The 25,223-nt window shown below is 44.5% G+C and overlaps 2 protein-coding genes across 6 annotated transcripts in view; both read left to right on the top strand.

The window, feature by feature from the left end:
- The window catches only part of LOC117046592 (disks large homolog 5-like), a 93,113-nt gene extending 76,783 nt beyond the window's left edge, over positions 1-16,330 (top strand). For 4 of the 5 annotated variants that reach the window (XM_033148681.1, XM_033148680.1, XM_033148679.1 and 1 more), the window contains exons 25-33: positions 240-423; positions 1,151-1,299; positions 3,549-3,719; positions 4,915-5,111; positions 6,187-6,330; positions 7,650-7,777; positions 9,530-9,639; positions 11,485-11,594; positions 14,596-16,330. In XM_033148681.1, coding sequence (XP_033004572.1) covers positions 240-423; positions 1,151-1,299; positions 3,549-3,719; positions 4,915-5,111; positions 6,187-6,330; positions 7,650-7,777; positions 9,530-9,639; positions 11,485-11,594; positions 14,596-14,699 — 1,297 coding nt within the window. In that variant the 3' untranslated portion in view covers positions 14,700-16,330. The remainder of the gene's footprint in view (positions 1-239; positions 424-1,150; positions 1,300-3,548; positions 3,720-4,914; positions 5,112-6,186; positions 6,331-7,649; positions 7,778-9,529; positions 9,640-11,484; positions 11,595-14,595) is intronic. The other variant, XM_033148682.1, reaches the window with a different exon arrangement.
- Positions 16,331-19,016: 2,686 nt separating this feature from the next.
- Positions 19,017-25,190, top strand: LOC117046248 (calcium-activated potassium channel subunit alpha-1-like). The gene is given in 4 exon segments (XM_033148046.1): positions 19,017-19,357; positions 19,359-19,383; positions 24,324-24,338; positions 25,149-25,190. Coding segments are annotated over 4 exon segments (423 nt in total).
- Positions 25,191-25,223: the final 33 nt, after the last annotated feature.

Below are 25,223 nucleotides of genomic sequence, written 5' to 3'. Positions count from 1 at the left end.
CTGAGTTCTGGCAGGTTCTGCATGGCAGAAAGGAGTCTATTCCTTCCTGCCAAATAATGCCACAGAGAACTCAAATTGGGGCATCTGGGACATCTTTGGGGCATCTCTTGCTGAGAGCTAGCAAGGGAACAGGGGTTAAGGGCTGGCTGGAACTGAGGGTTTGGAGGAGCAGGGTCTGATGAGGATCAGCTTGACAAACAGACCTTTGGTGTTTTCTCTTTGTCTCTTGCCATTGAAAGGAATTCTATAGACACCAGTAAGAGGACACCTGAACCTAGAACAGTTACCATTAAGAAGTCCCAAGTGGAACTCGGAATCCAGATCTGTGGTGGAAACCTGCATGGTATTTTTGTGTCCGATGTAGAAGATGACAGCCCTGCCAAAGGACCTGATGGGCTGGTGCTTGGAGACATGATACTTGAGGTAAGCAGTAGATATAAAAGGAAGGTGGGTGGTGGTTCAAACTCTTGCAGAATCTATGGATGCGAAACACATGTTTCCCCCATGAAAGGGAAAGCAGCTTGGGTTTGTTTGTTTTTAGTGGACAAAAATGGTTAGCAAGGAAAGGGGAATTAATCCCTTGTTTTCTTCCTCTTCTCATGCACCCACATGCCACCGCTAGTCCAGCTGATCCTTCATTTGAGATTCCAGGATACTGCTAGTGCTTTTGGAGAGGAACAATAAAATACCATAAGGAAAAATAATCGTACAACTACATCTGATATGTAGTCTGGCCCTCAAATATTCTAGCGTTGATGAGGAAGGTTGAGATAAGCAGGAAATCTATTAGGTCTCAGTTGAAAAATATACAAAATTTGAGGTGAAATGTCATCTGAGACCAGCAAGGATGCTTAAGATTCAGAGCAGTGATGCATGGATGAAATATGGTCTAGACATTTTCCAGTGAATGACGGTTCTGAAAACTTGTGCTGCCCAGCTATATTTTTGGACTGAGTTGCCCTTTCCCCATTTTTCCATTAGCTAAGACGCTTAATGCACTGTGAATGTATTTCCTTTCCCCGTCTTTTGGCATAGTCAAACACTCTGGTCCCACATAACATCCTTTTCAGTGTTTGGTTTGTTGGACGCGTGCATCCGATTGGAGATTTCAAGTGTTTTTGTTTCTTCTGCTCTCTCCCCCCCCCCAAAGTATGGATCTGTTGACATGCGGAACAAAACAGCCGAAGAAGCTTATCTTGAAATGCTCAAGCCAGGTGAAAATGTTAGAATAAAAGCTCAGCACAGAATAGAAGAATTCAACAAGATCAAAGAGTTACCTGGAGATGGATTCTATGTCAGGTATGTAAAAGTTCAATTGGTAAAAACCAGGAGACTATTCATCTGCTACAACTGTGGGCTAATTCACACAGATATGAGCATCTCTTGAACTTTCAGCACTTGATGGCTTGCGGATGAATTTGTAAATTGGCTGTGTTGAAAACATTGTGTACATTGTGTTTGAACTGCCTATAGGGAACAGGACAGCACTGTCTCTAGTGACTTAATCTGCAATGGTTTATTTATACATAAAAGTTGTCACTTGATGCTATAGTGAACAGAAGCAAGCATGCATCCCACTTTTACGAATACAGCTCAAGAGCACGCCTACAAAATTGGGAACAAAAGTTCAGTCACAATAAGGCAAACTGTATTTATGGTGATTCCATACTTCCTTCTCCACAAATTTAATAATCTCCCCTTAATTACCTGAAGGATGGATATCCTGTGATTAGGGAAGTGAGCCTTAGGCTCAGCACAGACCTGTTAAGGATTCTTGAATGATTCCACAGCCTGTAAAATTGAATAATATTAATCTACCTCCCAGAGATTTGTGAAGATGACTAAGTACCAGAGAGAGCACTTCCTTAAAAAAGAGAAAAAGATAAGTGAGCCAGCAGTTTTCTGGTTCAAAGCTTATCTCAGCCATGAACTCATTGAATAGCCTTAAGTAATTTAATAATATAAACTATTGAATAAACTAAGTAAAATTTCCAGCCTCTGTGCCCCCCCCCCCCAGGATCTGTGATATTTTGCTATACTGCCTTTTAACAGATGGCTCTGAAGTAAAGCACATGGGTAAAATAATAGAATCGTAGAATTGTGGACTTGAAAAGGGATCCTAAGGATCATATAGTCCAACCACCTGCAATGCAGGAATATGCTGCTGTCCCATATGGGGATTGAACCTGCAACCTTGATGTTATCAGCACCATGCTCTAACCAACTGAGCCATCCAGAGCATGTATTACATGCCCTGAAGCATAATGATACAATGGTGAAGCATAGCTCTAAATCCCTCTTGGTGGGTTGGATTGTGATAAAATTGAGATAAAATTAGTCATGACTTACTCAACTCCCATTGAAATAAATGGGAATTAAGTTCATCAAAATTAGTCTGAATCCATCCCATTAACAATATAAATATACAACCCAGGTAGATAAAGACTGTGGGCAATCATGTCCGCATCAGCCCTGGAACTGGTCGCCTCCTACTTGGGATTCTTGAAATGTCTGTAGAGGGAGAAGTGGGAGCTTTAAGTTACTACTCTGTTGACCAGGCATGAGAAGAAGTATTTATTTCTACCAGGCCTTGCCATTCCACAGACTCCTTACTGCCTACCAATTGCAAGGACTGATATGCCCTCTCTGTCCTGAACATGAGGACACTTCTGCGGCTCAAGTATGCATAGTCCCAAGGAGCTCAACTCAGCAAAGTCCCAGCCTCAAATCTGGAGGTTCCTGGTTCACACCCTGGAGTCTCTGTTTTAAAGCATTGTTAAAATAATAACCGTAAATATGTAAAGAGATAACAGAAATCACTGGGTTAAAGCTGACTGAACGTCTAGAGCAGGGGTCCCCAAATTAAGGCCTGGGGGCTTGATGCAGCCCAATTGCCTTCTAAATCCAGCCCGCGGACGGTCTGGGAATCAGCGTGTTTTTACATGAGTAGAATGTGTGCTTTTATTTAAAATGCATCTCTGAGTTATTTGTGGGGCATAGGAATTTGTTCATATTTTTTTTCAAAATACAGTCCAGCCCCCCACAAGGTCTGAGGGACAGTGGACCAGCCCCCTGCTGAAAAAGTGCTGACCCCTGGTCTAGAGGTAGCATTATTATCCATTTACAATGGGGTGGAAAGTTCACAAGCTATGAAGGACTTGCTCACAAATTTATTGACAGCTTCATAAATTACTGTAGCTAGGAAGTGGAAGGGGCAAGCAGAAAATAAAATGAAAGATGGTATAAAGAGGTGAAGGATATTGCTATTAATGATAAATTAACGCGTGCCATTAAGATAAGACAAGGAATATGCAGAAGAAATGATTTGAGGAGATATGGAGAGTGTTTGCAGAATTCGTACTGTTAAAACGGAAAGGGGTCAAACCATTGCAAGAGGTGTTGAAATTTTGGGAGGTTGGATAGTTACAATGGAATGGTCTCAATGGTGGGGTGCACATTTTTATTCTTATTTATGATTATTACTTTGTCAAAAAAAAATTTTTTTTTAAATTAAATAGAAAGGGTCTATTCATCTCTCTTTTTTGCAGAGCACTTTATGACCGGATGGCAGAAGTGGAGCAGGACTTGAGCTTCAAGAAGGATGACATTTTGTACGTCGATGACACTCTGCCGCAGGGGAACTTTGGTTGCTGGATGGCGTGGCAGCTGGATGAAAACGCCCAAAAGCTGGAAAGAGGACAGATTCCCAGCAAATACATGTAATTAAATCTCTGAGATATAAATGGCATTTGCCTCATTGCTAAAAGTGGGGAGTTACGATGAAAGTATGAATGAAAGCCAAGTGTCTCGTTCTTCAAAGCGTTGCAGTTAGTCCTGGATGGGGTATTAAGTTTCCCAATAAAGTTACTTGAGAGAGGTGGCATTTTTTTAATAACTCTCAATTAAAAGAAACAATTCCGTCAAGTCATTTTTAGTGCTGCCGATGGTTGCCTACTTCCTAAAAATGGAAAGGACTTTGTTTTTGTGCTTTTATTCCAGGACAGCCTAAGTGGCTTCCTGTCGTCATGCCACAACACTTTTTGACAGGGATTGATGGCATCCATATTTGATTTTGGTCCATGGGTTGGAACATAAGAGAACACCACATTTTCCTCTTTAATCCACCAAATTAATGCTTGCTTTTAAATAAAGATCAAGGAGATCAAGATCAAGGGGCAGAATTGGGCACTGCTGCCTCAGCTAAGATCCTGATTTAATGGTGTATATGCAGCCACTTGGTGGAGAGGGGTGTCCCTCATTCTGGCTGCCAGTTTTTCCTTTTTTTGGTTTTCACTCACTCTCAGGTATTTTACTTGATCCTATCATTCTCTTTCTCCCTCTTTGCAATAGAATTTCACTAACCTTCTCGCTTCATTTCCCTCCATCTTACCTTGGAACTGTAGAATCATGGGGTTCTGGTATGGCCATACCTGCTCTCCGCTTTTGTATAACATGACCCATGGGACTCCATTATTCTTATTATTTTTTAATTCTTCACTTTGTGCTTAAAGTTTCTATACCTACCCACTTAGATGACCACCACACACTGAACAAAAGCTCATTATTTGACTTAGGTTGGGCATCTGAGGTTGGGGCTCATGGTTTGGCTTGTTCCAGACAAAACATGAGTAGGGAGTCTGAATTACAGCTCATGGTTTGTCTGTAGTGAGACATGCCACAAGCCTAGGTTGGGTGCAGAGGCCACAGTCTTCACCCCAGGAATCCGCGTGTTTGCTCGATCATGGTAAGCCACGGTTTGGTTTAGCCTCAGAACTGAACTTATGTCCTCAAGTCAACTACAAACGACCCCATAGCGAGGCCTATCTCAAGATCCATTGTTGGTTTTACTGCTACGTGTATTCTGTTCGAGAGCGTTTCAGATTTTGCCCGATTAAGCCCACAATCTCTTTGCAGGATGGAGCAGGAGTTCTACAGGAGGCACAGCATGTCCGAAGCTAAAGATGAAAACAGCTCTGCAAAGACATCGTCGGCAGCAGCTCGGAGGTCGTTCTTTAGGAGGAAGCACAAGCACAAACGCAGCGGGTCCAAAGATGGAAAGGAACTGCTAGCCCTTGACACCATCAGCACAGACTCCATCCCTTTTTTGGATGGCAAGTGTCTTAACCAGAGGTTGCCAAACTAGGGCCTGTGGGCCGGATCCAGCCCAATTGCCCTCAGGATCCAGCCTGCAGATAGTCCGTGGATCAATTCTGATCGGGTTTTTTCCCCGGCAATTTTTTTTCACTGCCATTTTTTTGGGCGCCATTTCCCCCCTCCCTCCTTCCTCCTGGTTTCTCCCCACCCTTTCCCCTGCCCTGCGTAGAGGAATGGAGTTGGGCTGAGCTGGCTGAGCGCCATTTGGGGCAGCGCCTCTCCGGGGCTGAAAGCAGCCCCAACCGCGGCTCCTGTGCCTGCCCTTGCAAGTGGCGGGCGGCGGTGGCAGGACCAGCGGCAAGAAAGGGCTCCTTCTGGGCTGCTCATCCTTCCAGCAGGAAGGTAAACGGTTTCTGTGCGCTGCTCTGGTTCACCAGAAGTGGTTTAGTCATGCTGGCCACATGACCCGGAAGCTGTCTGTGGACAAACGCCGGCACCCTTGGCCTATAGAGCAAGATGAGCTCGCAACCCCAGAGCCGTCCACGACTGGACCTAACAGTCAGGGGTACCTTTACCTTTAAAGGAGGGTCTATGACTTTGGGTTTCAGAACAAAACAAAACAGAGGAGTTGAGGCATGGGTGAGCAGGGGAGAGTCAGCCTGCCATATCTGCTGCATGTTCAAAGCTGTTCGGTGCTACCCAGATGCCATGTATCCCATGTCCCACTCTCTCACACATTTAATCTTTTACATACAAGACTGATTAGCATGTCCTATAACCCTTCTTAAAGTATATTTCCACATGTCCCCATAAATCTGCTATTGACAGTAGCTAGGAAGTATGGATTTGGATTATTAGCTATAGAATGTGGAGTTTCTCCAGCTGTTCCCAATGATCTTTTTCTGTATTACCTGTTCAGGCTTTGGTTTTTTAAATTCAGATTTTGTATTGTTAGAGAATTCAGATTCACAATTTTCAGACAGTGGCTGTCCCACACCTCAGTTACCTGCACTATCATGGTCCCTTGAGCTGTTGCATTCTTTTATTTATTTATTTTCCTGATCATGTAAGCAACTCTCCGTTTCTCTCCAGATTCTGTAAACCTTGCTTATCAACGAGTCCAGAAAGTGGACTGCACGTCTCCCAGGCCTGTGCTTATTCTAGGGCCATTACTTGATGCTGTGAAGGACATGCTAGTCAAAGAATCTCCAGGAAAATTTTGCCGGTGTCCTCTAGGTAAGTATGCCAGCACTTGAAGGTCCTCTAATAACAAAAAGTTGGTCTCCAGAGGGAGCAGTAGAAAAACAATGGTTGCTTAGGAGTTGTGGGTTATCCTGGTGACACACACCCTCTATCAGCAAGAATTCCCTTCTGAAATACCTCTTTTCCTTTGCCCATTTGGCCATCATGCTGCTCTGCCTTCTCAGGTGCTCTTTCCTCCTCTCCCTCTTCAGCTTATAATTCTCCCTCTGCTCTCTTTCCTCTAAGTCTCTTCTCCTTACTGTACTATTCATCTTCTCCCCTCCAGCACACAGAGGAAACAAACCACAATACCCGGTTTAGTGTTTTCTCTGAACCAGAGATGATTGTTGTTTTTCACTCCCAAAAAACTAGGATCAAGAACAAATATGGGCTATGTGTTTTTGGGAGAAAAACAAACAATGATCCCTGGTTTGGGACGGGACGGTTGATCCAAGAGTCATATTTTGTTTCTTTCCAGGGTGTATAGGGATGAGACAGGCCAGAAAGACTCAATTGTGGGAAATTACTAAATATGAATTGTGAAATTACCTTGTTTTCAATTCAAAAGGAAAGTAAATACAAACCATGATGGCAATCATCAGCCAAGGTACAGGTGCTGTTTAACACTCCTGGTTAAGCAGAAGTACCAAGTGATGGTGCAGCGTTTAGCATCATGGTCTCCCTTCCCTAATTTATTAAATTCTTTATCTGCTTGCTCCTTTGGGGAGAGCGCTTCCTGACAGCTATGCATGCAGCCTGGAAATCCTCATTTGACAGCACGGACTTATTAAACAGTTGCCACGGCCTGGATTTATTAAAACATGGGTTTATGAAGCAGTTGTCATGCTACGGAGCCAACTGGACAACTGCTGCAACAGCCTCCTTGCTTTCCCCCAAGACTCTGTGTGTGGTCCTACTTTGAATGAGGCAGGAGAGACGCCAACAGTGCTGCTCGTCTCCCCACCCCCACCCCGCACCCTGCAGTTTTCCCTGCTTTCTCCCTGCCACAATGTAACATCCCTCTACCCTGCCCCATTCTAGAAGGGGGGGGAAACATATAATGGTATTAGCTTGTGTGATTATTGCATTGTGGGGAATGTGCAGCTGTGGGTTTGTAGTCCTTGATGATCCGGTTAAGTCCTTCAGTAGACGTAAGGCCAGATGATTGCTTTTAACTGGTTTAAATGTTAGCCTGCCTTGTATATATACTGCACGTGTACAAAGGAAAACTTGGGTCTGAAGCATCCAAATGCCACCTTCCTGTGAAAGTAAAAATGAATAAACCATTCTTTGTTTTTGTTCTCCTGAAACAGAGGTGATGAAAGCTTCTCAACAAGCCATCGAGCGGGGTGTGAAAGACTGTTTATTCATAGATTATAAACGTAGGAGTGGACATTTCGATGTGACAACAGTTGCCTCAATAAAGGAGATAACAGAGAAGGTGCTTCTCTCTCTTTCTCTTTCTCTTTTTTATGGTAGTTTTACCATCGCTTATATTTTTTCCTTTTAAAAATGGCACCCATCTACAGTTCTGCTGTAGCTAAACTAGTTTTGGGCCTGCCAGCTTCTCAAGTGGGAGACAGTCTGGAACCACACAAAAACTTACCAGAACTCTTTGAAGAAGGAGATACAAGGAGATACAAATATGGCCCTTTCCCAATTACGTTTGCATTCTTGTATTAAAAACTGGATTGATGTGCTCCTTTTGATTCGGCAATCCCTAGATGAAAAAGTAGGTGAGCCAACAAGTCTTGTGTTCGAGTCTAACCTCAGGTGTTATTGACTTCTAGAGCACATGGCAGTAACTTTCCATGGCACACTGGACAAAATGAAGAACTTTCTGCCCCTGTTCTTCAGCTTACACTTCAATGGGCCAAATTTGATGCGACATGGCAGCCGATAGTATCATTAATTAACAACACTTCCATAGTGTGGGATTGTAATGAACCTCAAAGCCATTTGTTGTTCGCATGCCGCCCTTCATCGTAAGATCTCAGTGTGGTTCACGGAATAAAATACTGGTTAAAAACAAGTAAATAAGTAAATCAAAACAGTAAAACAATACCCCCCTTCCCACAGATACAATTAAAAGGCTGTAGAATATTAATCTTGGGTGAGGAATAGGAGGTTTCTGCTTCTTCTATCAGGAAGAGCACCCATCCAATATCCCCAGCTCCTCTCCCCATGTCCCAATGCTACAAGAACTTTTATCTCTGGCCAGCTCTGCTACTGGAAGTAAACCAAGCTGATGAGAAAAGTGCTTTTAGGACATTTGGAAGTTTCAGGTCTCCTCACCTGAGCACATCTTCCATGGTAAAAAAGCAGGCCCTGCCCGCCACACTAATGGAGACATATGTTTAAATAAGAACATGCAGCTTGCCTCCATCACAACTAACTTGGGCCTAAGTAAATTTGCTATGGTGTTCAGGTTCTGCATTTGGACATCCCAAAGGCATCTGGCTGACCACTGTGAAATGCTCGGCCTTTGGTCCAGTAGGCTCCCCTTCCGTTGTTAACTGGGCAGGTAGGAAAGACAGCTTGGGGAGAGGCAGGTTTGAGAATACAGAGAAAGAATAGGAATGCAACCAGAATGGTGTCTCAGAGCAGTGCTAGAAACTGATGTATGAAAGCTAGAAGCTAAATGGTACCTTAAACCCAGGTTATGGGTGCAACAACAGAATATCTAGGTGCGCTTTTTTAATAACAAGAATATAAAGCTGAAAATGGAACGAACTGCAGCTAAAATATTCTGTTCATTTTTCGCATGGTCTAGTCCTTCCCCTGCCCGCCCCCCAAGTATTCTTAAGAGGGTCTGTTCTCCAGTCTTCAGACAGTAGCTGGAAGTGGGAAGGCAGAAAAAGGGTCCCCCTTTCCTTCCACTGCAGGTTTAATTGAAATCTCAGTCGCAGTACTGTTCCCAGAGCTCAGAAACAGCTCCCCATAATGAAATTCCCTGTCACAAAATACGCCTGGAACAATGGGAGTTTTGGGCACTGTCTTGGAGAGAGCACTTGTGAATTTCCTCGATAGTCTTAAGTGAGCTGTTATTGTCCAGCCCCCTCCTCTGCAAACTGGGACTAATGAAACTGAGCTGCCTTGCATAGCTGTTTGGAAGGGTTGCTGAGTGAATGCACTTGAAATGCTTTGAACACTCAAACAAGCTGTATATCATTAATCAATTATTCTTTATTAGGACTGTCACTGCCTCTTGGACATTGCTCCTCATGCCATCGAGCGGCTCCACAGCATTCACATCTACCCAATCGTCATTTTTGTCCGTTACAAAAATGCCAAGCAGATCAAGTAAGTGTGAGATGGGGGCCGGGTGGTGGTTGTAGGGATTCGGGTAGTGCTTGGAGGATGGCGTGCTTCCAGTGCTTTCTCGTGCGCAACAGGAAATCTACTTTCACTTAGATATGCTATTTAGGTTGCAGTCTTATATCTGCTTACTTGGGAGTAAGCCCCATTCAGGGGTAACTTCCGAACAGACATTTGTGGGTTGCACTTAGAAATTCTATAAATTTTGAGTATGTGGACTGCACTGCATTATCAAAGGCTTGATTTTATTGAATCAGGTCATATACTGTTGTCGTGCTTCTAGTTATGCACACGTTGGGGAAAGTGGAAGAAATCTGCCTTCTCTGCACAACTGATTTCTGTGCATTGGTTATGCTATACAGAAGTACTCGGTTTACAAACTTAATCCATTCCGGAAGCTCGTTCTTAAACCGAATCTGCTCTTAAACCGAGGCACGCTTTCCCTAATGAGGCCTCCTGCCAGCGGTGCCTTTCCACCATTTGGCCTCCGTTCGTAAACCGAAGTAAAGTTCGCAAACTGGAACACTACTTGCGGTTTTGTGGAGTTTGTAAACCAAATAGTTCATAAACAGGAAACCGAGGTGCCACTGTATAAATAATATATGCTTGGTAAACGGTGGGTTTTTTCCCATATAAGGGCTACAGATTTGCATTGGATTATATTCATATATAGTCCTTTGTGGCTAATATTTTAATGCTTTTAAAATGCCTCGAACCCAAGGTGTACTGTACAATAATTGCATTAAGAACAGACCCCTGGGATTTGCAAAGAAAAGTAAAGCTGTTAGGCAGGGAACAGGGAGAAGCCAGGTCAGCTCCATAGAAGCTGTTTAAACCAAGGGTAGCCAACAAGGTGCCTGTCAGATGTTCCCTGCCAGCATGATATTTAAACCCTTGCAAGGAGGGAGAGGTGCAAAAGTCAGGAGGCAATGGAGAGAGAATGAAGGTGTGAAAATTGGACAAGTACTCCAAGGTTTTGGCAAAATGAAACTGCCAGTGGAGGAGGAGAAGAAGAGAGGGAAGAGATATCTGTACAGAAGAAGTACTGTAACTTTGAAAAGTTGCTCTGATAAGAAAACAGGAATCCAGGCCCAGGTGGAGTGACAAGCAAGCCAGCTTTGGGAGCCAAGTGGCAACCACTGAGTTTTGTGTGGGCAGCTGCACTCACACTGCATATAAACTGTATCTACCTTGCACAACAATTTTCAATGCTTGCTTCTTTACAGGTAGGTAGCCATGTTGGACTTGCCATTGTCGAAACAAATATATATATATATATATATATATATATATATATATATATATATATATATATATATATATATTAAATATAAATATAAATATCTGAAGAAGTGTGCATGCACAAAAAAGCTCATACCAATAACAAACTTAGTTGGTGTCTAAGGTGCTACTGGACGGATTTTTTTATTTTTTATTTTGCTTCCTTACAATTATGGTTTATAAAAGATAACTGAAATTTAGGATTTTAAGCAACATTTATAAACAATGTTTCCTATATGTAAAGGTTTTGGACAGACAAGACAGCGCCTTAAGGGTGCTTTCTGGTCACAGTTGACAACACTGCCTTTGTGCAGGTGCCTGTTGATCATGGCAGCTTGCCTTGCCAGTTGCAGCAGATCGAAGCTGCTCTGCTGCTGCAGTGTCTCAAGCGGCCTTCCTATACTGGACACCAGGTGGCACTCTGCACACACCATTGTATATCTGTGCCGATTAAAACGGGCTGCTAATCTGTTTAGCTCCCTAATGGTTTGCCTTGTGTCCCCTGAAAAATTAAGCTTGTAATGAGCTTTTTCTACATTTCTGTGTTAGAGAGCAAAAAGACCCCGTCTTCCTGAGGGACAAAGTTACGCAGAAACATTCCAAAGAACAGTTTGAGACTGCTCAGAAGATAGAACAGGAATATAACAAGTACTTCACAGGTTTGTATGCCAAAGGAAACAGTAGCAAAAGTGGAAGGCTGGCTTCTGATTCCTCTGGCTGGGTTGTGTTTATGTGTGTGTGTGTTTTTTTGCAACAGCATTCCCCACCCTTTAGCAGTCACCTGTGTGTAGATCACAGCATAGCACATGGTTCCCCATAACAACCAGAAGAATTATAAATCATCCCTTTTAGCACTAAGCGTGTTCTACTTCAAAGAAAGGGAACAACCAATAAGTCTGTATTATGTGCTAGGATTTCCCAAATGGTCAGCTCAAGGAACAGGAAACCCAGCAATGTCGGGCGCTAAAAGCTGGCAGAAGCATCTGGGAAGAGTGGGGGGCAGAGCTTGCAGCTGCCCAGTCCGATCCAGGTAAGCTGCAGTGATGCTACAGTTGGGAGAATGATGCCATAGCTGTTTCCAACTACATAGGTTGCTGCTGCAGACTGGTCCTGCCAGCCCCTGCTCAGTCACTTAGGCACTTGACTATGTCCAAGATACAGCCTGTGCAACATTTTAATGCAAGACCCTTTCCCAATATTAGCAAGTGAGGACTGCAAGCAGACTGCGGAAGACACTGTGGAGAATGGCTAGTAGCATTTCAGTTTGTGTGAAGAACGAAGCCATTCTGTCTTTTGGTCTATAATAACCCCGATTTTTCTGACTGCTTTGGACTGTGTGGTTGGTTCATATGCACAGTACAAATAACTATTTTTAAAAAGAATGTAGTCTCTGCCCTCAAGCTTACAACCTTAAAGGACATGTCACAAAAGGAAAAGGGGTCGGGAGGAGGAAATAAGCAAGTTCAGGGTCTTGGGTGTCCCATTTTACGAGAATTCTCAGGAGACGTAAGTACACCCAGAGACACTGGTCTCACAAAAGTAATACTTCACCTCCCAGAGCTCAAAACAATTTTGCAGATGTCAAAATCAACAAATAAGTATGCTTTTATTTTATTTTTTCCCCCTGGAGGCGGTTCCATTTTGTGTTTGCCCATCACTCCATCACTGGTTTCCCCTCCTGCTTTACCGCTGTCTGTTGACATGCTTCTGGAGGTTTGAGGGGAATCCCCCTCCTCCTGCAAGCTTTAGGGGTGGTGGCTACTCTCTCAGCCCCAAGGGCTAGCTGCCCCCCCTTCCCTCAAGAAGTACAGAAAGTTCAGTTTCCTGGTAGAATTAGAGATAAGCTGAGGGAGAAACAAGGATCTACTGTGGGATCCTACTAGGAAGTCTCAATGGCATGTTCCCTCTCAGCCTTGGGAATCAGTGGGATTTGTGCAGTGGAGACTTGCTAAATAGTCAGGTTTTTTGGAGTGCAGCAAGATAATTGGATTGGAGAACCCTGCAACACTTTGTTTGAGAAGCAGGCTTTGCAATAGGCCAACATATCCTTTAGACAGACTCTTGCTGTGTTGGTATTTTTCTCCACTGATATAGCTGTGGTAGAACAACAAAGCAGCTATGATAGGCTTTGATCATAAATGCAGTTTTAACTATTTAAATGGGGTGGTAGGAAATTCCTGGCAATTTCCCCTTGTGCTTTGGATCCTTTGCCTTGCAAATCCAACTTGAATGTCCCTGAAAGCATTTAATGAGATCTAACTGAGCACCAGTGTGTTGTATTTTCTGTTAACTTGATCCCTTGAATAAGCCTGCCAATTCTTTTTATTTTTATAAATATTATTATTATTAACTAGTCATGCCTGTTTTATTAACGAAACCCATAAACAACCATCTTCTTATATTTGTAAATAGTGGCTTGTTGCTACAGCCATCATCTCTCTGTATATTTCTGCCTTGCTGCTAAACTTAGCCTTCTGTTCAGCCATGAAGGTTTATTATGATATAACAGGGGTCCCTCTAACCATATTTAGATTTAATGTGTAAACTTGTCACCTGATGCCACTGAAAATAGCTTTTGGAGGGCTCAGTAACTAAACAGTTGTCTTAGAGGATCATACTCGTGGGGCCTGGCTGCTTTCTCCTCTTGCCATGTTTTTGTGAGCTGTATTGCAACAGCAAACGCTTTCTTAGCAGGAATGAAGGTTATTGGAAGCTTGGCTACTTCAACACTGATTTCTTTTGCTAACCACAAAAAGAACTCTGCTTCCACACATGGTAAAGAAAAGTGAAAGCCCAAAAGCCCAGTTCCTTTCTCCTTTCCCAAAGCTCAATGGGAGTTACAAAAATTGATGCCCCCTTATCTTAGGCATCTCCCTGTGTTACTCTTAAACTATTCCCCTCCCTGAAAGGAACGACAGAGTTTCAGTGTCCTGAAAAATTTACATCTTAAGTGTCTCTCTGCCTTGCTGTTTCTCTCTCTTCTAAAAATCCAGTTGCCATTGCTGAAGTCTCCCTCTTCCCCACCCACCTACCTGGTGTCCTGTTTGTGATCTCTTGTGGCTGTATCTGCATAAGTGCTTCAGTGACAAACTGATACCGTGGCCTATGAGAAGCATAGCTGAGCACGCCTGAATGCCGTTAAAGATGCTAAGAGTTGGGTCCTACAAATTCCACCATCAACACCCAAAATCCATAGTGAGAAAGCATAGAGAGGCACACTTTGTATGCACCTCCCTTCATTTTCCTGATTCCTGGGCCACATCAAGAGTGAGGTCTAGTTCATATACCCGCTGGTGGAGATGCTTATAGGGAAACAGGCAGTGCAGGCGCTATTACACTCCCTCTTTTTGCCAAAGAGGCAGGCCACTTTTTTGAAGTGATAGTGACAACAGGTGAGAAACCAAACAAAGCCCAACTGACTGCCTGGTTCTCTGCAGGTTGTTGTGAGGATAAATGAGGGTGTCCTACAAGAGCTACCTTGAGCTCTTAGGAGAAGGGGTGGGACATCATCATCACCAAGGAGAGTATTAATCCCCCTCCTTTTTTTTGCTTCAGTGTGTTTCAATTTCTTGGCGCTAGTGCAGATTCAGCCCCCCCCCCCATATAAAGTAGCATGCTGAAAGATTGGTGTGTGTGATCCTTCTTTTTTTCTTTTCACAGGGATTGTCCAGGGAGGCCCTCTTTCGATCATTTGCACTCAGATCATGACAACAGTTGATCAAGAACAAAACAAGGTCCTGTGGATTCCAGCCGGCCCTCTATAGACATATGCTGTGAAGTGACTGAAACTCTGCAACATATTCGAACATAAATAGCTGCTTGCGGTGGGTGTTGTTTGGTCCACCCTTAGCTGCCTGTATGGTTGGTACAACTTTGAGGTCGTCGCGGACAACATCTGTGAGGCATCTGTGGAAGGCGGTAGGCCTTTCGCTGGCAGCATTATTGTACATTTGTTCCTATACAAATGAATGAATGCAGAATTTCTTTTTCATAAGACTGTGATGCTGCAGAGAGAGAGAGAGAGAAACCCTTTAGGATACGTTTACAAAAACCTCCCCCCCATCCCAAGTATTTGGTGGTTCATGTTTACTTGAATTTTTTTAAACAAGCAACCTGTTCAGGTTCCCCTTCCCCAGTCACCCCCCTGCTTATTTCTCCTCTGCTTCTGATACAAAGAAAACCAAACAAAACAGTGTCGAGTTCCTACTCAGCTGAGTGAGCATGACTTTTTCATGAAGTGTGGTTCTGTCCTTCCATAACAGCTGTTCTACCTTCAAGAACAATCAGTCACGTGGATTGTAAATGGGTTTTCTTATAGGTACCCATTTGGGGAGTGAATCCAGGGGCGAGAAGCACTCTTCCGATATATGGGTGAGGCCACTGTTTGTATCTCATAAATTCCTTTGTCTGTTCAAAAAAGTTACTGGCTTCTTTTATGCATGGGTTAATATTTAAATGTCATGGTGTATCTGATCAAACTGTGCTCATTGTGTATTCAGAATAATAATTTTGGGTTGCTGGGCCGACATTAAGCAGTAAATCATAAGGGTTAATAGCTGTGCCTAGAGACTGCTTTTATTTTATCACATTTAGGTAGTCTATGTAATTGGAAGCTTACATTGCTCAAGCTTTGTTCTTTTGGTGTGTAATAGCCATAGGGATTTTTATTTAATTAGAATTGCAGTCTGTATTATAGGGATCTAACAACCTCTAGTGTGGTCCTGTAACTTGTTAGTTTTGCCACTGTCGATAAATGTAGTGTGTGTCTTTGTTTATTTTTTGTTACAATATGTATCCCCTGACTCTACCAAATTCCATTCTGTTTCTTTTTGCACTTCTGACTTCATTTCCCAACTGTGTGTTTATCTTTTTTTCACCTCGTAAAGAATTGCATGTCATGCTTTGTAGGTAATGTAACTTTATTGTTCAAGTATCATTGAAGTAGGACTATATTTGTGATGACTGCTCCTAACATTTCATTATGTACATAGGTTTTCTTTTTTCTGTTTTTTCCCCTTCCATTTTTTTTAGTTTTTGCTTTCAATTTGCATTAATTAAAAAAAAGGGATTCTTCTTGCACAGTTGTTCAAAGACAAAATTTGGTTGGAAATTTAAATCTCTGTTTTGCAGATAATATTTTATAATTCAAAATACAGGAGAGAAAGAGAGAGTAAAAAATGTAGAAAGGCTATTGATAAATTCTTAGTTAAAATACTGTTTATAAGTTGAGGGACAACATATATTTTTTTTAAAGAGGGAGGCCAGAGTTGGACTTCAACGGTACGATTGAAACAGACCGGTACTGTTGCAACATGGATTTTCTGAACTAAAAAAAAGTCACTTTGTATGAAAACAAAAAAGTTGTGTTAAATAAAGGTCAATTTCTATAACTTGACTTGTATGGGAGTGTTGCATAATTCCCTGTCTGTCTCTGTTGTTCAATTTACTACTATCAACCATACTATGAACACCAAGCAAAAGGCTACAGAATTAAAACAAATTCACAGACATTTGTAATGGTTACAGTGAGATTCAAAATTGCATTTTGTTGATAGAGTTGCAATTACCCATGAAGCTAATGACTACAAAAGAAAATTCAGAGTAAAGCTTGCTTCAGTTTTGATACCATTGAATTTAAAACATGCTAGCTGACATACTACTCTTTGTGCCCTTCCCATTTAACAAAAAAACATATTACATTTTGAGTGTCAGTGATAAACATCTGCCTGATGGAAATTGGGCTTGATAGATGGTCCTTTTTCTTTACAGTGTAAAGAAAGTTTTACCATTTGGCAAAAGGTAAAAATTCTACTTCCTCCGCACTGCAGATCTGGAGTCCTAAACCATGACCTTCCAAAGCCCAGTTTGGAAATGGGAGTGCTTTATAAGCTTTTCTCAAGCTAATGTGGGTCAAGCTGAAAAAGAAATGTTAAGAGAAGGCTTAAAATGGCAGAGCCATTGGTTGGGGTGGGGGATACAAATTTTGGACCATGCAAGGGCTTCATTGGACCTGATGTCTTGGGAGAGAAATAACATTTTATTAATACAAATGAATGCAAACTTTATGAAGCAAGCTAGCATTCCTTCAGCTACTGAAATATTTGAATAGCTGTCTCCATCCTCCCCTGGTTAATAACCTGCATTATTTTGGTTTGGTGAGCTCACTGAAGGATGGCCATAAACTCTACATAACAGCTAAGTGAAATATTTTCTGCTATTATATGGGACATGTGGTTACCTCAAGGAATGAGGTGGTTTTTTGTAATTCTACATTTTGACTTGACAGAATGACGTAACCATGGTGGACACTGCAGTGAGTCGCATAATTGTTTAGCTAAAACTGATGCAGCAGGAGACCCTGATACATTACATGGATTAATTGATTTCTCCACAGCTTGGGGCACATATAGATGAAAATAGTTGATTATCTGTAACTTTTGCTATTCAGGTGAGTGATTTATGCAATTAACATATCCTGGCTAGGGCATCCCAAGTTCTGCTAGTGCATGATGGAACTGGAAGGGAAAGGGGTTCGCTCCACCCCTTCATTCAACGCAAGAAAGGCTCATCTACAAAACCAAAGGATTTGGCACCACTGGTCTTCATTGCTTCCTAGAAGGCCCAGCCTGCGAAGGTACAAAGAATCCTGCCTTACACTGTGAGCCTTCCATTCTTACTTCCTGACCAGGACCACCAAAACCCACTTGTGGGGACATCCCCACTTTCAGCCACGGTGAGGCAGGCTTCACAAAATCCTGTGTAAGCATATTCCTATGCTTGTTACTGCAAACCACGTTACTCTATTCCATTTAATGCTCCCTCTGAAGCGGTAAACACCTCAAAGTCCGGCTGTGCACTGACAAACATGCCCTCCTGTTAGTCATATAACTCCTGCATAAAGCCACCAGTATACAAAAGCCCGCATAAAACACACACACCCTTCCTCGCATCGCGAAGCCCCTGTTTCTGCAACTCAACCCTGGCACAAGATCCGGCTCGCCGCTTTCGTTCATTTTCCCAGAACCCACGGCCTCCTTCCCTGCCTTCAGCCAAAGATTACTTTCAGATCTGCGCCGCGATAAAGAACAACAACAACGCGAACAATCCCAGCCGAACGCTGGGTTTCAAGAGCATCCTTTAACCGGAGGGCATCGGGTCCCTCTCGTGCTGTTCCCTATGTCTCGTTGCTCCTCCGATGGAGAACGAAGGAAAACAGAGAGAGAGAGGCGAGCCTTTTTAGTTGCTCCGCGACCAATCAACGCGCGGGAGCCCTTCGCCTTGTCTCTCTGTGACGCTAGAAGGACTTGTTGACGCGGCAGGTCACGTGCGCCGCCTGGGCTTTGGCTCCTCCTCCGGCTGCTGCTCCGCCGCAACCTGTAAAGCGCGTCGCTCTCTCGCTCGCCTCCATCTGTCCCAGGCATCCTCCGAGATGCGCGCAGGGTGGCTTGGGAGAAGGCGAGGGGGAGCCTGGAGAGAGCCCCGAGACGAGGCAGCAGCTTGGCCCGGGAGGAGCCGTCCGCGCTCGGCCTCCAGCCGTGAGGGGAGCCCCTTCTTCTTCTTGGGGAGCCGAAGCCGCCGCCCGTCGCCTCGGATGAGGAGAGAGGAAGAGGCAGGACTTGCCGGAGGGCTGCGGAGAGAGCGAGAGCGGGCGCGACTGGCGAGGGGTCGCTCTCTGCCTTGGCGCTCAAATCGTGAGGCGACCAAGGGACGAATCCCGCAGCAGCAGCAGCAGCGCCGGATCTCGGCCGGGACCTGTTGGCGCTTCTGCCCGCCCGCCCGCCCGCCTTCTCCCATTCGTGGCAGCGGGCGTCGTGAGGTGCCGGAGCGAGCGGTGGCTGCTGGCTTGATTTCGGGGTGAGGGGAAGGGGCAGCCTCTGGTTTGGCGCCGCCGCCTTGATTTCCCGCCGGAATCTTGGAAGGAAAGGCGCGGAAGGAAAGGCGAGGGCGCCAGAGCGAGAGGTACCGAGCCGCCTGGACGGGCGCTGAGACTGAAGAGCAGCGCTATGGCTGGGGATGGGCTCGCCCGAGGGCGATGGTGGCAGCGGGAGCTCCCCGGAGCCCCGGCCTGCCCGCTCTTAGCCATGGCAAATGGCGGCTGCAGTAGGTATTACTCGCGAGGAGGAGGCGGCGGCGGCGGCGGCAGCAGCAGCAAGATGATCAGCACCAGCAGCAACCTGAACGCGGACTCCAGTAGCTACTACTCGGGAGGAGGAGGCGGCGGCGGCATTAAGATGAACAGCACCAGCAGCAACCTGAACGCGGACTCCTCCTCTGCGATCAACGCGGCCATCATCCCCATGACCATGGAGGTCCCCTGCGACCGCGGGCAGCGCATGTGGTGGGCCTTCCTGGCCTCGTCCATGGTCACCTTTTTCGGGGGACTCTTTCTCACCCTGCTCTGGAGGACCCTCAAGTACCTGTGGCTGCCACTGTGGGGGCATGGAGAAGGTAACGTTTCTCTTCTTTCCCGGGTTCTCCCGCTTGAGGGTCGCTTCACACGTTGCCTAGGGCGAGGCGGGAAGCTGAGGTCGTGCAAAGCGCGCACATTCGTGTGTTTTGCAGTTGTCTTCTCCAGGGAGCTGCGAATGTCCGTGGGGTGGGCGGAAGGCAAGGGTTTGACACCTGCAGAATGTCCCGTTTATTATTTACAAATCATTCCAGGGCAACTTGGGTTAAGACTGCAGCCATGCATCTGATAGGGAAATGGGTCCCAGTGAGTTCAGAGGCTTCATTCTTGAGGGCATCTGCTTAGGAGAGCAAGTGCTTTTCAATGTCACATGCAGCTCAGTTCTAAACCTGTTTCTTCAGAAGCCCTTCTTTCAAAGGACTCAGGGACTGCAGCCTTGGTCCCAAGTAAACTGCAAGGGGTGGGAAAATTCATCCTTCCTTCACTTATTTTGGTCCTTTCTAATTTACTGCTAGGGATGTCTTTCTTTCTTTCTTTCTTTCTTTCTTTCTTTCTTTCTTTCTTTCTCTCTCTCTCTCTCTCTCTTTCTCTCTCTCCCCCTCCCTCCCTCCCTCCCTCCGTGTGTTTATACATATTAATAAATATATTAAAGTGCATTCCTTTGTTGCAAGAAACATATTTAAGGAAGTCCAGAAGGCACCAAATACCCAGAAAGTATTTGGAGATGATTATTGGCATTACCCATATTTCCCTTGACCACCTGATCCCAAGGTTACAGAACTGAACAAAGTACCTACAGTTCTTCTGTGGGCTGCCAAGTCATCCTTGTGGACTTGGTTGTAGGAACAAGTTTCTATCCCTTGAATGTCCAGCAGTATTAGCAATTTCTAGAGCCAAAGTCGGCTCTTAGTTATATGCCCCACTTGCCCAGGCAGCTAACCCTGCAGTGTCTCTCAAAGAGTCATTGATAAATCTGGAGAGTCACACATCTCCACTTTTGCTCATTCACCATCAGTAGTACAGGGTGGCTGAATTGTGTTTACTGTGCTGTGCTTAAAGTCCAAGAGAAACTGCAGAGATGGCACTCCTCCTGGCATGCTGCCCTCCCTAAGCCCCTGAGCAAGCTAACAGCTGATGCTTCATAAACTCTCTTTGAAAAGAAGCCTTCTCATTCAAAACTGAAAGCACATATTGCACAGTTGAACATTATTTTTGAACATGCCATATATTGTTGATGTTTCCTGGCCAGGTTGTATATTGGGTAGGTTTTCTTACTGCCTTTCTCTAGCTAAAATTACTGACCTTGAAAGGCCTGTGTGCCCTTCTGGATTGTTGTTTTAAATATACAATTCATATCATTAAAATGTGTCCCATGGTTGAGTAATTGTCCACATTTACAAAATACAGAGCATGAGCATCTTAATCTCAGGGTTGTGGGTTCAAGCCCCACATTGGGTGAAAGTTTCCTGCATTGCAGGGGGTTAGGCTAGATCAGGGGTCGGCAAGGCTTATCTTGCGTAGGCCGGTTCACTGCCACAGACCCCCCTAGATGACTAGTGGTCCCTTCCAACTCAACAGTTCTATGATTCATGTAGTTTGAGGCTGTGCAATCAGTGCTGTTTTTGGTAAGATAAATGGTTGCCATGGTTAGCAGAAAAGGGGGTGTCAGTCCTCTGTACTGGTTTGTATTTTCACAAAAGAGCCCTGGGTGCAATAGAGGCATTGCATTAGTAGTGGACAGTATGGGTGGTGGTGGAGATGCATACCTTACTCCTCTAGCAGGTGCATAGCTGCTATTTACCTGTGGTAGGGTGGGTTTGAGGCAGTGGCAAGGTCGGTGCAGTGCAAATGCACTGGCCATGTCAATCCAGTACTCAAGTTTGTGCATTTGCTCTCTGCCATTCTCACCGCACCCTTGCCCCCTGCCCTGAGTAAGCACCAATGATTTACCTGCTGGGAGGCAGGCAGGAAAGTGCTCCCCCGCACACACCTTCTGCTACAGGATTACATGGTGCTCTTAGAGTATGCAGTTTAGGAATCGGGAAGATGTTGGGTGACAGAACATTGTTTTGCACAGGCCCCTTCATTCCCACTGCTGCTTTTTTATGCTGACTTAAATACCCCATCTCCTTTTAATTTCCATTTTGCTTGAAGATAATTTCAATAAAAGTGCTAATTGCTGCAGTGCAGCAATTTAATGGAGAGGCTCTTGAAGTGCATGATAATATGAAATGTAATAGTGATGCAATGTTAAGTTTTTAAAATTATGCTACCTGATGACTGCCCTTCAATCGTAATGAAAAAGCACCAGGCAGTTAACCTGAAAGGCACAGGCAATTGAGGGATCTCAATTAGGTTACCGGTATATTGCATTGGATGGGACCCAGGTGGCGCTGTGGGTTAAACCACAGAGTCTAGGGCTTGCTGATCAGAAGGTCGGCGGTTCGAATCCCTGCCACGGGGTGAGCTCCCGTTGCTCGGTCCCAGCTCCTGCCCACCTAGCAGTTCGAAAGCACATCAAAGTGCAAGTAGATAAATAGGGACCGCTCCAGCGGGAAGGTAAACGGCGTTTCCGTGCGCTGCTCTGGTTCGCCAGAAGCGGCTTTGTCATGCTGGCCACATGACCCGGAAGCTGTCTGCGGACAAACGCCGGCTCCCTTGGCCTATAAAGCGAGATGAGCGCCGCAACCCCAGAGTCGGACACGACTGGACCTGATGGTCAGGGGTCCCTTTACCTTTTATATTGCATTGGAGTAAATGTGTGTGTGTTTTAAAGGTGCACTTATTGTAAACAAAGCTACTTGGAGACTTTACCCAAGGTTTAAATGTACCCTGCTTTTTTCAGAGCAGTTATTGGGTTTTTTTTCCTACCCCTTCTTGTATGTTTCTACATTCAGCGTTAAAAAAGAACAAGGACAGCATAGCTTTCTTCTTCAATACAGGCAGTTCAACAACATCAACAGCAATAAAATAAAATAAATCCAACTAGTGACTTAACACACGTTCAGCAAATCAAGGTGTAACATTATTTTTTAATGAAACTATAGGTTGCTGTTTATATATTTTAATCCTGCCACTCTGAATAAGCTGCCATTTATCAAAAAGTGATCCTGTAGAAATTAGACACCTGGAGTAGTTGGCTGCCTGTGTGGTGAGGAAATTTGTTTGCCACCATCTTTCCCAATCTGGGGAAGCAGAAAAGGCACAATTCACATACAGTTATAATCAGCTCCTCATTGCCTGCATCCCAACGGTGGGATTTTTGTGTTTCTCCCCCAATAGTTTGCCAAAGGTTTCCCTTGAATGCATTCTTGAATCAGAGTTTTGCAACCTCGCAGCCAGTGACAGATTGTTCTGTGAGTAAAATTGAAAGCTAGTTGTTAAAGCTCAAATGTTTGTGAAAGACAACAGCAAGCATTGGCCCCTTGCTAACGGAGCCTTCAATGACTGTTCTACATGGTCATTGTTGGAACCAACAGCCATTTGGCTCCTCCCCTTTCCTGAGCGTTCTTCAACGACTACTTCACTTCTTCATCCCATAACAGATGAAAGAGGTTGGTACCTGATTTCCTGTTCCTGACTCATTCCTTTCTTCCCCCCCCCCTTTTTGTATTATGTCATTTAGGAGCAGCTGGCATGATGTGTCACATATTAATTTAATTTACCGTTCTGTCCTATGGACTCAACTCATAGCAGTTCTCCCCCACCCACACCATAAATTTGTAATAGTTCTGTCTCAAACAGGCTTGTGATCTAAGGAAATTGAATGGTTGGGGAATAAAAATCACATAAACATGAAAACCAAGAGCTACAAAACCAACTAGTCCAGAGCCAATCCAAAGGATAAGTCCTTTTTGTAGGCAAAGCCACCTGATGGTGGGGTCTTAACTGTAGGTGCTGTTATAGAATTAATAATACAGTGGTTCCTGTATTGTGCTCTGGCAGCGCAGCGGTAGCAGGAGACCTCATTAGCTAAAGTGGTGCTTCAGGTTAAGAACAGTTTCAGGTTAAGAACTTTGCTTCAGGATAAGAACAGAAATTGTGCTCTGGTGGCGCAGCGGCAGCAGGAGGCCCCATTAGCTAAAGTGGTGCTTCAGGTTAAGAACAGTTTCAGGTTAAGAATGGACCTCCAAAATGAATTAAGTTCTTAACCCGAGGTACCACTGTACTGTGGGTGGGCTGGTTGCCTGGAGGTGATAGTTTCAAATGACTAGATCTGCGTTTTTCAAACTTGGGGCCCCACTGGTACTGCCAGCTAGGGATGATGGTACTGCCAGCTTTTCAGATGCAGGAAACTGTCACCCACATTACCCCTGTCTTGCCAGAATTCCAGTTCAGCTTATTTTCCGTTGTCCATCTCACCACTGCCTCTAGGCTTTGGCCCAGGTTTTGCACAGCCTCTCCTGATTCAGATGTTATGAAGAAATAGAGCTATGTGTCATCAGTATACGGTTGGCACCTTGCCCCCAAATGCCTAATCACCATTCCCAGTGGCTTTGTGTAAATGTTAAATATCATTGGGGGTAAAGGAGATAGTGCTTTGAATGACAATAGGAATACACGTTCCTTGACACCCCCCACCCCAGTCTAGCCGCCTGCTGTTTTGAGTAACTAGGTAAGCAAGGTCAAGGTCACTCTAGAAATAATAAATGGGTTTGTGTTGTTCAGTCACTGTATTGCAGAGAACAATCTGAAATAACTAGAGTGAGAGAATATCCCAGGTCCTTGTGTCTAGGACCGCAGTCTAAGCTTTGTTTTGTTAATTTGCTGGATTCCAGGAATGAAGGATCACCTGTGAATGTATTCACCCATACTGGTGCAGAACACAGGGTGAAAATGGGTCTTTGTCACAGTTTGTGGTGCGGTAGCAACAAAGCTAGAGCAAAGCGTTCAGAGAGAGGTAAATCGGTGAATGTCTTTGATGAGGAGTCACAGCAGAAACCTGATCCACATTGTGTTCATGGTCTCCATCCACCTGCAGAAACCAGACCTTCAGGTGAGCTGCCCTCCTTTTTATATTTTAAGTGCTACTTGTCTTACATGCCCATTTGTCATGCCTCTTTTTTTTTTTAAAAAAAAACTAAAACCTTTTAAAAACTTAGATTAGCTTGTTTTTGCTATATACTCTAGAACTGGTGTGGGGGACTTGGATCTGCCCAACAAATTGTATCCCTCAGTCACCAGCCTGTCATGGGCCGCTTTGAAAAGAAGGCGGGGCCAACACATGTCAATCACACAATGTCCTAAAGATGTCAGGCGATTGACACCTGTCAGAGTTCGACAGGGTGTGTGTCTTGCTGCAACAGTTGGCCAGCTCATGGGCAATTATAGTGACCCTTTTTGAAGGTGTGCTTCTAGCATCAGTCAGCTCACTGGCAGAGAGAGTGAAAGAGAGCATCCACTTTCAAAGGAGAGGCTTGCTCCATTATCCCAAAGTAGCTTGCATTGAAACTGCATGCTAAAATTGGGGGGGGGGGCTTTCAGGATACAATTTCAATGTAAACTACTTCAAAACACGGCCCTAGTGCAGTCAATCCCCATGGGTCTTCCTGTCAATTCCAATCAGCTGAATGCTCCTTTGCAAGCAGAGCTTTCCAACAGCACCCATCAGGATTTAATCTCCTGATTGTAGCCGCATTTATACCTGCCCCATGCCTGATGTCGAACAAGACTAAATTTTAATTCTTAAGACCCCTATTTGCATGGGGGTTGAGTTCCAGGGTCATTGTGCGCATCGGCAAAGTGCACATAAGCCCACCCGATTATGCTGAGTCCCATTCGCCCCCCCCATTCCTCCCTCTTCCAGGTGCAGAAACCGCACATGCGTGCACAGTCGCACATCCTTTGAATGTGTTGAAAATGGGAGTTTCCTGGACCTGAT

Source organism: Lacerta agilis, chromosome 5 (genome assembly GCF_009819535.1).
Source record: "Lacerta agilis isolate rLacAgi1 chromosome 5, rLacAgi1.pri, whole genome shotgun sequence".
NCBI lineage: Eukaryota > Metazoa > Chordata > Lepidosauria > Squamata > Lacertidae > Lacerta > Lacerta agilis.
The sequence above is the reverse complement of the archived record's forward strand: the minus strand, read 5'-3'. Positions and strand labels throughout refer to the sequence as shown.